The 14,133-nt window shown below is 42.1% G+C and overlaps 1 protein-coding gene across 1 annotated transcript in view; it reads left to right on the top strand.

The window, feature by feature from the left end:
* The window catches only part of dhx33 (DEAH (Asp-Glu-Ala-His) box polypeptide 33), a 98,631-nt gene extending 86,577 nt beyond the window's left edge, over positions 1-12,054 (top strand). The window contains exons 9-12 of the mRNA XM_043718879.2: positions 893-1,020; positions 4,047-4,250; positions 5,064-5,150; positions 10,741-12,054. Of these exons, the coding sequence (XP_043574814.2) occupies positions 893-1,020; positions 4,047-4,250; positions 5,064-5,150; positions 10,741-11,049 (728 nt within the window). The 3' untranslated portion in view covers positions 11,050-12,054. The remainder of the gene's footprint in view (positions 1-892; positions 1,021-4,046; positions 4,251-5,063; positions 5,151-10,740) is intronic.
* Positions 12,055-14,133: the final 2,079 nt, after the last annotated feature.

The raw sequence follows: 14,133 nt of genomic DNA, 5'->3' as shown, positions 1-14,133 counted from the left end.
CACTATCCTCAACCTCCTGTTAACTGGAACTACAATTCAGGTTCCCATCCCCTGCTGCATTACTTTAAACCCCCACGAAGAGCATTAGCAAATTCCCCCCCCAGGATATTGGTATCCCTCTGGTTCAGGTGGAGACCATCCTGTTTGTAGAGGTCCCACCTTCCCCAGAAAGAGCTCCAATTATCCAAAAATCCAAAACCCTCCTTCCTGCACCATCCCTGCAGCCATGTGTTCAGTTCTGCTCTCTCCCTGTTCCTGGCTTCACTACCACATGGCATGGGCAACAAACCAGAGATAACAACTCTGTTTGTTCTAGCTTTAAGCTTCCACTCTAGCTCCCTGAATTTCTGCCTTAGATTCCCACCTTTCTTCCTACCCATGTCATTGGTGCTTATGTGGACTACGACTTGGGGCTGCTCCCCCTTCCACTCAAGGATCCCGAAAACATGATCAGAGACATAACGAACCCTGACACCTGAGAGGCAACACACCAATCATGACTATTTCATTCCCACAAAACCCCTAACTGTGTTGTCCCCAATGACTAAAGGTCTGCTCCTCTTCCCTTTCCCCTCTGTGCAACAGGGGACAGACTCTGTGCAAGAGACCCTGTGCCCCATTGCTTACCCCTGGTAGGTTATCCCCCCACCCCCCAACAGGATTCTAAACAGTCAACTATTTGTTGAGGGGAACCATCACAGGGGATCCCTGCACTGCCTGCCCGACGGTAACCTTCTTTATGTGGCTGTGGAGTAACTACCTCCGTGCAACTCCTCTCACAACCCCCTCCGCCTCCCGAATGATCTGACATTCATCCAGCTCCAGTATTCTGTTGTACTCTGTGGGTGTCAGCTCTTTAACGTCTGCCGAAACTGATTTTGTGTATCCACAGATGCAGTGCGGGCAGCTATTGAACAGCTTGGGCTACTGGGTGCAATCGAGTGCAAAGACAGCCAGATCATTCTGACACAACTGGGCAAGAAAATGGCAGCATTCCCTCTGGAACCCAGATTTTCCAAGGTAGAATGCACTAGAAAACCCACAACCACTACCATCTAGGACAATGCATAAGATGTACCACTGTATGTATGTTCACCTCCAAATAACTCACCATTCTCATTTGGAAATATATTGCTGTTCCTTAAGTGTTACTGGGTCAAACATCTGGAACAGCCTCCCGAAAAGCATTGCAGGTGTACCCACACCCATGGATTGTAGCAGTCCAAGAAGTTTTGATGCTTTCCTTCATCTTTTCAAGGGCAATTAGAAATGGACAATAACAAGCAATGCCCACATCGCAAAGACAACTTACTCAATCAACTGACCCTTTGTCAAAACTGAACTTTGACAAAGGGTCAGTTAGACTCAAAACGTCAGCTCTTTTCTCTCCTTACAGATGCTGCCAGACCTGCTGAGATTTTCCAGCATTTTCTCTTTTGGTTTCAGATTCCAGCATCTGCAGTAATGTGCTTTTATCATTTTATTTTAACCCTTTTGTCCTGGCAGCTTCAATGTTTATAGCAACCCAAGTCGCTACTTCTGCACTTCTACACATCAGGGTCCCAAATTAAATACATCACTTCATGCACACCTGTAGTAAGTTTAATTTCCCCTGGTTTCCATCTTCCCTAAAATAATCAAAGATCATAAATTGCATGCATACTTCCTTTAGGCAAGTTGTGTATACTTTGCAATGTAATTCTGAATCGTACAGAATGATTACACAGATGATTAGGTTCAAACCTTTCTCTGTGTTGAATTAAGATTCTCAACCCCATTCTCCTGCTTTTTTCCTCAATCCCTTTGACAATCAAAAATCTATCTATCCCAGTCTTAAATATACTCTGACTAGACTTCCACAGCTTTCTGTGGCAGTGAATTTCATAGATTCATAACTCTCTGGCTGAAGAAGTTTCTCCTTATCTCTGATCTAAAAGGTCCCTTTACTCTCAGGCTGTGCCCTTGGGACCTAGTCTCTCCTACCAATGGAAACATCTTCCCAACATCCATTCTGTCCAGGCAATTCAGTAATCTTGAAGTTTCAATTAGATCTGTCCTCATTCTTCTATAGACCCACAGTCCTCAAATGTTCCAGAAATGTTAAGCTTTTCATTCCTGAGACCTTTCTCATGAACTTCTTCTGAACCCACTCCAGGGCCAGTACATCCTTCCTAAACTATGAAGCCCAAAACTGCACACAATACTCCAAATGTGGTCTGACCAGAGCTTTCTAGAGCTTCAGAAGTACGTCCTCTCAAATGCCAACATTGCATTTGCCTTCCTAACTATTGATTGAACCTGAGTTACCTTAGAGGAGCTTGGCGGACAGTAGTCATAATAAACTTGACTTCAACTCCTGCATAATAGGAACTTATGTTATAGCCTTGCTGCAGACCTAAAGACTGACAAGTCTTTCTTTTCATCCTTCCCTTCTCTATTCACAGTGTCATCAGCGATAACAACTGTTGCTTTGTTTAAAGAGAGTGGTAATGTCACTGGAGTGGTAATCCAGAGGCTCAGGTGAACATTTTTGGGTTACCAATTCAATTCCCCACATGGCAGATGGTAGAATTTAAAATGTATTCATTTGCATTGACATTCAATGGCATCACTGAATCCCTCACTATCAACATCCTGGGGTTGTCAATGATCAAAAACTAAATTGCACAAGCCATGAAAGAGTAGGTCAGGAGCTAGGAACCCCGTAGCAAGTAAACCATCTCCTGATTCCCCAAAGTCTATCCACTTGGTCCAAGTCAAGAGTGTCATGGAATAATCCCCACTTGAGTGGGTGAATGCAGCTCCAACACCATACAAGGCAAAGCAACTCACTTTATTCACAACGCATTGCAAACATTTGCTCTTCAGCCTCTGACCCTCAGTAGCAGCAGTCTGCACCATCCACAAGATACGCTACAAAAATTCACCAAGGATGGTGCAGCACTTATGTAGCTTATGTAGCACTTTCCAAACTCATGACTGCTACATAGAAGGACAAGGACAGCAGATACATGGAACACCACCATCTGCAAGCTCTCTTCCAAGCCACTCTCTTAATCCTGAATTGACAGTGTGTTGCTATTCCTTCAGTATCACTGGGTCAAACTCCTGGCACTCCTTCCCTTAGGATCTACCTAAAGTGCATAGACTGCAGTGGTTCATGAAGGCATCACTTGCAGAGCAAATAGGAAAGGGCAACAAATGCTGGCCCAGCCAGTGATCCCTGCATCCCATAATCAATAATAAAAAGAAATCTAGAATTGAAAGTTAGCTGATGCTGACCATAAAACTGTTATTAATTATTGGGTTTAAAAAAAAAGTCATCTGATTCATGAATATCCTTTAGGATACAAAATCTTATTTGGCCTGGTCTGTATGTGATTCCAGAACCACTGCAACAAGAACCAACTTCCAACCAACGTGGCAACTCAATACAAGGAAGAGTCACTCCCTTTGCCCAGGCACCATGGACTAATGTATGGGTTTGCATGCCCTCAGCTCAGGTTTAAAGAAATGTTCTTTAACACTCAAAATAAGTGAAAATAACTGAAGTGAATCTGTAAAGTCAGTGATACAAAACGGAACTCTCGTAACTACCTTTCTCTGAAGGTAGTACAGCAAGGGAGGGTTGTTCGTCATCCTTTTCTGAGAAGCAGGGGCAAAATAGCTGTTACCTGTGTGGGAGGGAACTGAAGTGATGACCTCCATCTCCCTTCTCTGGGGAGGGGAAGAAAGAAACCATTAGGAGCAATCAGAAATTCAGTAGAAAGTAACCTAGCTAGTAAATAGAACGTGAAATCACCTCCATAGGGTGTAATTCAGGTGAATAACATTGATGTATTTCATGGGGAATAAGATGAACATATGGGAAAAGAACATAGATCAATATACTGATGGAACCAGATTAAGGCACACAGGAGGAAACTTCTGTGAAGCATAAACACCCATTTGGTCAAATGGCCTGTAACAGTGGTGTAGAAACTGTAATGTTCCTGATAGATGTGTAACGAATGATGTAAATGTAAATATGTTCCTTTCTCTGACAGGCTGTCCTGCTGTCTCCAGAGTTTCAGTGTTCTGAAGAGATCTTGACCATTGTTTCATTGCTTTCTGTGGACAGTGTCCTGTACAATCCACACACTAAACGGGAAGAAGCTCACTGTGTGAGAAAGAGATTCATCTCAAGCGAGGGAGATCACATGACCCTACTGAACATATATCAGGCTTTTAAGAATGTAGGAGGACATAAGGTAAAACCTATTTCTTGAAGTTTGTTTTTGTAGAGAGCTAGACAGTTTAGATAAAATCAGAGGAATAGCCTTTGAATTCACCAATGATTATACAATGAGAATTGAGTTAATCTTTAATTGCAACTCTCCACCTCCCAATAATTAATGCACAGCAACCCTAGAATGTGCTGAGGAAAATCCTTATGAAGGAGAATAATCAACCCAGCTACTCAGTGATACTCCACACGAATCTCCTCACTGATGTTCAGATTGGGTTCCTCCAGGAACTCTGAGCTCCAGAGTAGATTATAGCTTTGGTCTAAACATGCATAAAAGAATTCCAGAAGTGAGGGGAAAATGAATACAGTTGACATCAAGGCAGAATTAAGTAGAGTGTACATCAAGGAGCTTTAGCAAAATGCGAATTAGGGCAACGTCCCCACGGGTTGGAGTCATATTTAGCAAAAAGGAGGATGTTTGTGGTTGTTGGAAGTTGTCATCTTAGCAGCAGGGCATCTCTGCAGGAGTTCCTCAGGATAATGTCCTAGGTCCAACTATTTCAGCTGCTTCATCATAAGCTTAGAATTGGGGATGTGCAATCATTGTTCACCAATGTTCAACATGATTCGCGGTGACTGTTCTCTGGGTATTGTGGTTCAGTACAACCAAGTAAATGGAGGTGAACAGTTGATGAGGGGGGGATTTAATATGATTCCTAGTTGCTGGGTTGCATTATCAATCCTGTGATAACTGTAACAATTGTGTGCCTAATACATTTTGTTTGTAATATATAGTTGTATAACTTCCTACTTTTGTTTAATGCCTCCTTGTCAGGAATGGTGTAGAGAGAACTTCGTGAATGGCCGAAACATGGCAATGGTAACAGAAGTTAGATGTCAACTGCGTGACATTTGTGCAAAGGTAAAAATGAATTTCTCACCAGTTCACATACCTCCTTCTGGCTGATGGCTCAATTGATGTCAATTCCAGTTTCCTTAGACCAGTGGCCAAGAAGCAGCCTGATGTGATTCTTCCCCACAGAGAGAGAAAGTACGTAGTCTGCAGGAGCCATCATAGTTGAGGTTGTAACCAATTTACAAGCTGGGCGTGTAACTGGAAAATTTATTTCAATTTAACCAAGTGTGAGTTGGTGGATAAGAATCTAAATATATCTATTTTGATATGTAATTTGGTTATTTTAATGTGTGAAATTTGTAATAAAATAGAACGGGATGGTGACAAAACCCACCAGTGCAAACAAAAATGTTTGGCAGTAACTCCTACACAGATGGAATTTAAAGGCAACAAAGTGGATTGAGCTAAAGAACCTTGACAGGGCTGGTGAACAGTGTTTTTCAGACTGAACACAAGTTTATATAGAACATAGAACAGTACAGCACTGTACAGGCCCTTCGGCCCACGAGATTGTGCCGAGCATTTATCTTAATCTAAGAGCAACCTAACCACACATCCCTCAATTTACTGCTGTCCATCTGCTTGTCCAACACTCGCTTAAATGTCCCTAATGTCTCTGTCTCTACTACCACCGCTGGCAATGCATTCCATGTATCCACCACTCTCTGCATAAAGAACCTACTTCTGACATCTTCCCGCTACCTTCCTCCAATCACCTTAAAATTATGATCCCTCATGACAGCCATTTCTGCCCTGGGGAAAGGTCTCTGGCTATCTACTCTATCTATGTCTCTCATTATCCTGTAACACCTCCATCTTCCTCCTTCTCTCCATGACCAGGAGGTGCCGGTGTGGACGAGGTTAAAATTCAGGTGCTCCTCCCCGTGACTAATAGTGGGACCACTGCACTTTTTGATATATGTTCATGATCTAGACTTGGATTTAAAGGTAATCATTTTAAAGTTTTCAGTTGGTATAAAACTCTGACAGTTAACAGATAGTGAGGAGGATAATATCAGTTTTCAGGAAGACAGACTGGTGAAATATCATGACAGATGGTTTTAGACCTCAGCTGGAATTCGGTTCCATGCACCTCCACTTACAAATGATGTGAAGAGTTTGAAGAAATTGCAGCCAAGATTTATTCAGCTGATACAAAGAATTAAGAACTTGGTAGGAAATTGTGTAGTTATAGAACTATATCCATTGACCCAGGCTAATGCTTTGAGGACTTGAGTCCTCAAAGGACTCTACGAGGACAGTGGGTGGAATTCCAGATTTTATTAATTGAATTAAAGCCAGTCTTTGTCATGGTAACCATGGCAACTATTATCAGTTTTTCTAAATACCCATCAGAATCAGAGTATGGAAGACGCCCTTCAGCCCATCAAGTCTGTACCACCTACACTCCCTGCAATTGGTGCGTAGCGTTGAATTTTATGACACTTCAAGTGCTCATCCAAGTACTATTTATAAGCTATGAAGTTCTCTCTCTCAACCACCTTCCCAGGCAGTGTATTCTAGATTCTTTTACCCTCTGGGTGAAAACATAAAGCTTGAATCCCTTCTAAACCTTCTGCATTTCATTTTAAACTTGTATCCCCTTGCTATTGACCCTTCAACTAAGGGGAACAGCTGCTGTTTCTTTACCCCACCCATGCCTCTTATCTTATACAATCTATCTGTTCGTCCCTCTATCTCTCTGCCCCAAAAAACCCCCAAGTTTATCCATTCTCTCTTCGTAGTTGAAAAATCCATCCCAGGTAACATCCTGGTGAATCTTCTCTCTTCAGTGCAATCACATTCTATAGTACAGTGACCAGAACGGCACACAGTGCTCCAACTGTGGCCTCACCAAAGTTCTGTACAGCTCGAACAAAGCCTCCCAAGTCTTATAATTTATGCTTTGACTGATAAAGGCAAGAGTTTCATTTGCCTTTTTAACTACTCTATTAATTTGTCCTGCCACCTTCAGAGTCTGTGGACAAGCACTCCACGATCCTCTGCCCAGTCAATTAGATTAGATTAGATTAGATTACTTACAGTGTGGAAACAGGCCCTTCGGCCCAACAAGTCCACACCGACCCGCCGAAGCGCAACCCACCCATACCCCTACATTTACCCCTTTAACCTAACACTACGGGCAATTTAGCATGGCCAATTCACCTGACCCGCACATTTTTGGATTGTGGGAGGAAACCGGAGCACCTGGAGGAAACCTACGCAGACACGGGGAGAACGTGCAAACTCCACACAGTCAGTCGCCTGAGGCGGGAATTGAACCCGGGTCTCTGGCGCTGTGAGGCAGCAGTGCTAACCACTGTGCCACCGTGCCGCCCACATGCCACCGTGCCGCCCACTACCACCGTGCCGCCCACAATCTTATGCATCATCTACAAACTAACGTATCATCACCTCCACATTCTCATCTACATTGTTTATGAATTTCATCAACAGTAAGGGACTCAACACTGATCCCTTTGGTACAACACCAGGTTCTAGCCACAGAAACAGCCTTCTACCACCTCCCTCTGTCTCCTGTCACTAAGTCAGTTTCAGATACAGCTTGTCAAGTTATTCTGGATCCCAATGAGCTTTTACCTTCTTTCCCATGTCGGACCTTATTAAAAGCCTTACTGAAATTCAAACGACTTCAACTGCCCTACTTTCATCATACACTTGGGCAACTCCTTGAAAAATTCCACCAGATTTGTTAGGCATGACTTCTCTCTGACAAAGTCATTGTCTCGATCCCTGATCAACCTTGACTCTCTAAATGGGGATTAATTTTCACCTTCACTATTTTCTTCAATGATATCCCTACCACTGACGTAACCCTCACTGGTTTGTAATTCCCTGGTCTTCCTCTTACATGACATTCCTGATGAAGGGTTTATGCCTGAAACATTGACTCTCCTGCTCCTCGGATGCTGCGTGACGTGCTTTGCTTTTCCAGCACCACACTTTTTGTTTCTGATCTCCAGCATCTGCAGTCCTCACTTTCTCCTCTATCTCTTACTACCCTTTTTATAAAGTACAACCACATTAGCAGTCCTGTCATCCTCTGTCACTTTCCTTGTGGTCAGAGACCATTTAAAAATTTGGATCAGAACCCCTGTAATTTTCTCCATTTGTCTCCCGTAACACTGAGCTACACTCATCCCAGATCTGGAGACTTCTAAAGATACAAACCCTCCAATATCTCCTAACTACTTATCAAGCTGCTCAGGAAATTCACAGTCGATCTTCACGAATTCCATACTTGCAACCTCCTTCTCCCGAGTAAAGACAGGTGTAAAATATTCAGTTAACACTCTACCAATGTCCTCCAGCTTCACTCACATATTGCCTCCTTGTTCTCAAATGTGTCAATCCATGTCATTAACTCATTTGTCTTGTCTGTAATACTCCTGGCATTAAAGGAGAGGTCATCTAGCCTTGCCTCATGTAGTGATTGTAACGAGGTAAGCCAGGTGGACCTCATGGAAAGAGTTCACTGATTGGACGAGATTAACAGCCCCAATCAGAGAGCCTTGGGGGCTGACAGATAAGGACAGGTTTATCCTGAGAGCTGGCTCTGAGGGAGCTGCATCAGTGTCAAGGACTCTCTGCACGTGTGAATAAAGGGGTGGATTCGTGACGGAATACCGGTCTCTATTGAGTTATTTTACCTACGTCTCTTGAGATACCACATGGCTGAACTTGCTCTGCCATGGTTCCTTTTCTAACTTATATTTTGTTTGTTAGTGTCCTTTTAGGAAATTAGTATGTGACTCCAAATGCACTGCAATGTTAGCTGCCTTCAGTTCAAGGGAAATCAGGGATGGGAAACAAATACTGATCTTGTCAGTGATGTTAACATCCCATGAAAGAGTAAAGAAATAAAAGTTGCAAGAGATTACTATGAAATCTTCAGTTAATCTGCTTGGAGGAGAGGTTAAGGAAATTTGAGATGCTCGGAATATAAAGGCTTATGATATGATACTTTGCCTTTATCAAATGGATTTACACATCAGTACTACTACTGCACTACTCTCCTCAAGGCACCTGATCAAATTAATCAAGTGCCATTTGTCTTAACAAATGTAAGAATTCATTTATTTATCCAAACATTTTCTTTGTTGTGTCTCAGATTATTGTTTTTAAAAAACATCTCCGCCATTGACTTTCAATCGGATGGCTTGTAGTTGCTGGGTGTTTCACATTCCTCTTTTTTGGGTGTAATATTTGTAATTCTCATTTTATGGTTAACAACCTGATTCTAACAAGGGCTAAAACCCCCCCCCCCCCCCTTCTCTCTCCCCCCCCACCTGCCTCCGACCTATCACCTTCATCCCCCTCCCCCACTCACCTATTGTACTTTATGCTTTTTTTCTCCCTACCCCCAGCCCTCCTCTAGCTTATCTCTCCACTCTTCAGGCTCTCTGCCTTTATTCCTGATGAAGGGCTTTTGCCTGAAACATCGATTTTACTGCTCCTACGTTGCTGCCTGAACTGCTGTGCTCTTCCAGCACCACTAATCCAGAATCTGGTTTCCAGCATCTGCAGTCATTGTTTTTACCTAAAAAGTTGTGTTCAGAGCCTTGACCGTTTCCTTTCCTCAGCAGCCAGAAGCACCTGGTCCAAGCCAGGGGATAGTGTCTCTGCTGTGGGACTGCCAACATTTTAAATACCCTCCCCCTTTATTTTTATCATTTAATGTTAGATGTTGTTAGATGGGACTGAAGCAAGGTGAAAGGAGACCTGTGTGAAGTGTAAACACCAGTAAGGATCTTTTTTTTGTGTGGGACTTTGGCTTTGCTGGTTGGCCAGCATTGACAACCCATCCCTATTTGCCCTTGAGAAGGTGGTGGTGCTTGAATCGCTGCAGTCCACTTGCTGTGGGTTGACCCACAATGCCAGTAGGACAGGAATTCTGGTGATCTGGCCAATTGGCTGGTTTCTGTCTAGTATGTGTAATTCATGACATTGTCACCATGTTAATAAAGAAACGATACAAAAGCTGGTTTATTTAAAAGCTTGTCCAAAGATGTGCAAGTTATGTAGATTGGCCATGTTAAATCTCCTTTTGGCCTCCAAGAATATGGAGGCAAGGTGGATGAGCCAAAGTAAATGTGGGTTTGCAAGGATAGATGGGGGGTGGATTTGGGTTTGGGTAGAAAGCTTTTCAGAGGGTCAGTCCAGACGTGATGGGCTAATTGGTCTCTTTCTGCACTATTGGGATCCTATGATTTTATCCAACTTTGCTCGAGCCACCCTAAGAATTTTAGATATCTTAGATTGCAAGCAGTTGGCTGTTGTGCTACTTTTTGATGGGCTGTTTAAGGAAAATACTTACCAGCCTACTTTAGTTGATATTTAGACAATCAACAGTGCCCATTGTATGATGGGCAGGCCCACGTAACTTGGTTAATTTTCTTGTTGCAACGCAGGCCCAGTGCCATGAAATGGCTCAGTCCTTTCGCCAAACTTGGCTCAGAATGCCCCTAGCTTTTCTATCATGGTATTACTCTACAAATTAGCGATATTTTGCTGACTCAGAATCCTTATTAAAAATACATTGTGATAATATGATTTGAATTTGCTTTTCTTTTAGTTTGGAATTCGTTTGGAGTCTTCTCGTTCAAACACCAGCAATATCCGTCAGTGCTTGGCTCACGCTCTGTTTCTGAATGCTGCAGAACTGCAGCTGGATGGGACATATGCAACCCTGGACACCCGGCAGCCTGTAGCTATCCACCCCTCCTCAGTCCTCTTCAATTGCAAACCTTCCTATATTTTGTACAATGAATTATTGCACACATCCAAATGCTACATACGGGACTTGTGTGTAGTAGATCCTGAATGGCTTTATGAGGCAGCCCCAGAATATTTTGGCAGAAAGTTAAAAGGTGTAAACAGCTAATGCATCGGAAATAATGACAGCTCCCAGTTTGTCTTTTGTAGATGGGTGCATCGTTGGTTTTCAGTAGACAAATAACCACATGATTTTGCACTAAAATATCAGTCTTTTTATATTACTTGCAGAGTAGTTCATATATGAATCAACAAAATATAATGTATTATTGGCCTTTTCTGATACAGCACCAGGAGAAGAAATGGACTGACCAACCGTATTAACTCTCTTATTTTCTACTATCGCGTGTTTTTGTTGTCAGTCAATGGTGGAGTCATGAAATTAGGTTTTAATATTGTTTTTACACAGCTGGAAATAATTTAATAAGTCATCTTTTTTTATCATTTCCTTAAACTGAGAGATCTCTGGGAAATTCAGAAGTGCATGAGGATCTGTCCATGTAGTTTGCTTGGGGCATGCTTTGTCTGCACAGTGCAGTTAGGGGCGTGCGTGTGTTTGTAGTTTAGCCACTTTTATGTTCATACCTTTGTAATTGCTTTCATTTAAGTTTAAAACAGTAGATTCAGACCCAGAGTCTCATGTTCAAACTGAATATAAAATTCACACGCTCTGATCACATTTCCTTTGAGGATTCTTTAGCAGTGTATAAAAATAAGTAATTTGCTGCAATTCATTAATTTCTGTCTTAAAGCCATTTCTTTTCCAGGCCAAGTCAGTATTCTTTCCATTCATGTGAGCCTAAATTTTGTTGACCATTCTTTTTATGTGGAGTTTTGTCAGTTAGATTATTTAAATATGAGCCTTAATTGCTATCTGAGCAAATAGGATGGGCAATAAATGTGACCTGGTCAGTGACACCCACAGTTTGTCAATGAACCAAAAAAAGTGCCTTTTTTTTCCACCTGATTATTATTTCTTAAAGCCTACCCACCACTTATAATAGACTGACCAGCTTTTAATTTTTGAGCAAGGTTCCTTCATGAATAGGAGAAAGTGAGGTAAGCAGATGCTGGAGATCAGAGCTGAAAATGTGTTGCTGGAAAAGCGCAGCAGGTCAGGCAGCATCTAGGGAACAGGAGAATCGACGTTTCGGGCATAAGCCCTTCTTCAGGAATTCCTGAAGAAGGGCTTATGCCCGAAACGTCGATTCTCCTGTTCCCTGGATGCTGCCTGACCTGCTGCGCTTTTCCAGCAACACATTTTCAGCTCCTTCATGAATAAACTGTCAGATTTGCCTTTTCTCAATCTTCCAATACCTCCTATGGATGGAATCGAGTGTTAGATTATCGTTTTTCCGAATTCTGCATTCTCCCTCACTATATTGTATGTGACATAGTTCCCACTTGAAGAGTTCACCTGAGATGCATCTTACACTCTTTGTTTTGTTTCAAAATAGTCTCCATCTCCCTTGTCACTTAACTCCTGACTCTCAGTTCCTTTGTCTGTCCCATCTTGTTCCACCACAGCTTGCTTTCCACTCTTCCATTGCTAATCTAATCAGTCATCATTCTAACTCAAATGCTCTCTGTGAACACATGGTCCACCTGGCCCACTTCATTCCCCAGCATCAGTTCCATCAATGCTTCCTGACCAGTTGGGCTTAGAACATACTGACCAAAGAAATTCTCTTGGGATGTGGCATCTTTGGAGTGCAGAGTGTGATGGCAGAAACCCAAGTGCTATTGTTTTTTAAATAGCCTCACAGAATATCAGTTTGATTGCTAGTTTCTCGTCCATATCTTTCTGGTATGATTTGTAGGATCTTTAATTAAGTTTATAATAAAGAAATTTTCAAATTGAATTGTAAGTGGTCTGTCTAAACTGAAACATCATTGCAGTACCAGTGTTTAAGTTAGTTTTTATTTTACTGCAGTTATTCTCCAAAAGGCTTTGATTTTCTTTTCTACTGTATCATTCCAGGGATTATCACTTCATAAATGACTATATAATCTGTATGGAAAATGTTAAAAATCACACACAGGGTTATAGTCCAACAGGTTTATTTCAAAGTACTGGTCCTTCGTCAAGTAACTAATCCTCATGAAGGAGCAGTGCTCTGAAAGTTAGTACTTCGAAACCTGTCGGACTATAACGTGGTGTTGCATGATTTTTAACTTTGTCCACCCCAGTCCAACACTGGCACCTCCTCATCCTGTGTGGGAAATGGCATTCAAACTCTGTCCTGTTCTTGGGTAACATTCATGTGCCAAAATGGGTCAGTGATTAGGTCATTGAGAATAAGACGATGAGAATGAACTTTAACTGGGCTCTTTTTCTAGTCTACAGAATGAATTGTAATTGCAATATTTTCTGAACTTGCTGTATACTGTTGGAAAAGATATTATCTTTGAGTCTGTGGCTCATCTGCTCTTGCTGCAGGGGCGTCCATTTATCTGCAGTGCTAAATTTCCCACAGTCAAAAATAGTATGTTCAGAACGTGTGCATTTTTTTAGTTAATCATGAACTTCAGGAGCCTTTGTTCTCTGCTGCTTTCACAATGTCAACAATCTTAGCCAATCAGTTGCTTTGCCAATCAACCAGCACCCTTCTACTTCTGTCATATCCATTGGTTTGACAGGAAGAAATTTGGCATTCTTCCATTTGTCCTAATGAATGCAAAACAAGAACTTCAACAATGCTTCACTTCAGTGTTGTTTTTTCAAAAATATTCTCAATCTTCAAGGGTTAGTGCTGGCAAGATGTTAGAATGGTAAAGGTTTCAAAATGCCTATTGGAGCTCACTTGGCTGTCAAAGTGCGAGTTTCCCCATGATTTCTTGTCTGTTAACACTTCCAGATTCAAATTCTTGATTTATGACTCCAGTCTTTTATTTGGTATACTCCAGTTTTTTACGTCTGTTAGTTTCTGGTGCACTGACAGTTGCTGAGATCTGCATATTCCGAATGATGTACTGTGCTATCAGTTCCGCTGTTCCCACCATTCCCAAGCTTTTTGATCAGGTTCCCAAAACTAGCTTTTTTTTTTTAAAAGAGTCCCATTTTCACAACGTCAGCCTCTGCTAGCTGGCCTCAGGTTTCCAACTATTCAAAGCAAGTACAACGATCTGAGGTTCAGGCTGTTTACAGCTGGTGAGTCATTAGCATGTTTCACCATTATTCCAGGTTGGGTGA

Source organism: Chiloscyllium plagiosum, unplaced genomic scaffold (assembly GCF_037043375.1).
Source record: "Chiloscyllium plagiosum isolate Xiang-an unplaced genomic scaffold, Cpla_swu_hap1 HiC_scaffold_31, whole genome shotgun sequence".
NCBI lineage: Eukaryota > Metazoa > Chordata > Chondrichthyes > Orectolobiformes > Hemiscylliidae > Chiloscyllium > Chiloscyllium plagiosum.
Note: the sequence above shows the minus strand (reverse complement) of the source record. Positions and strands in the feature narration are given on the sequence as shown.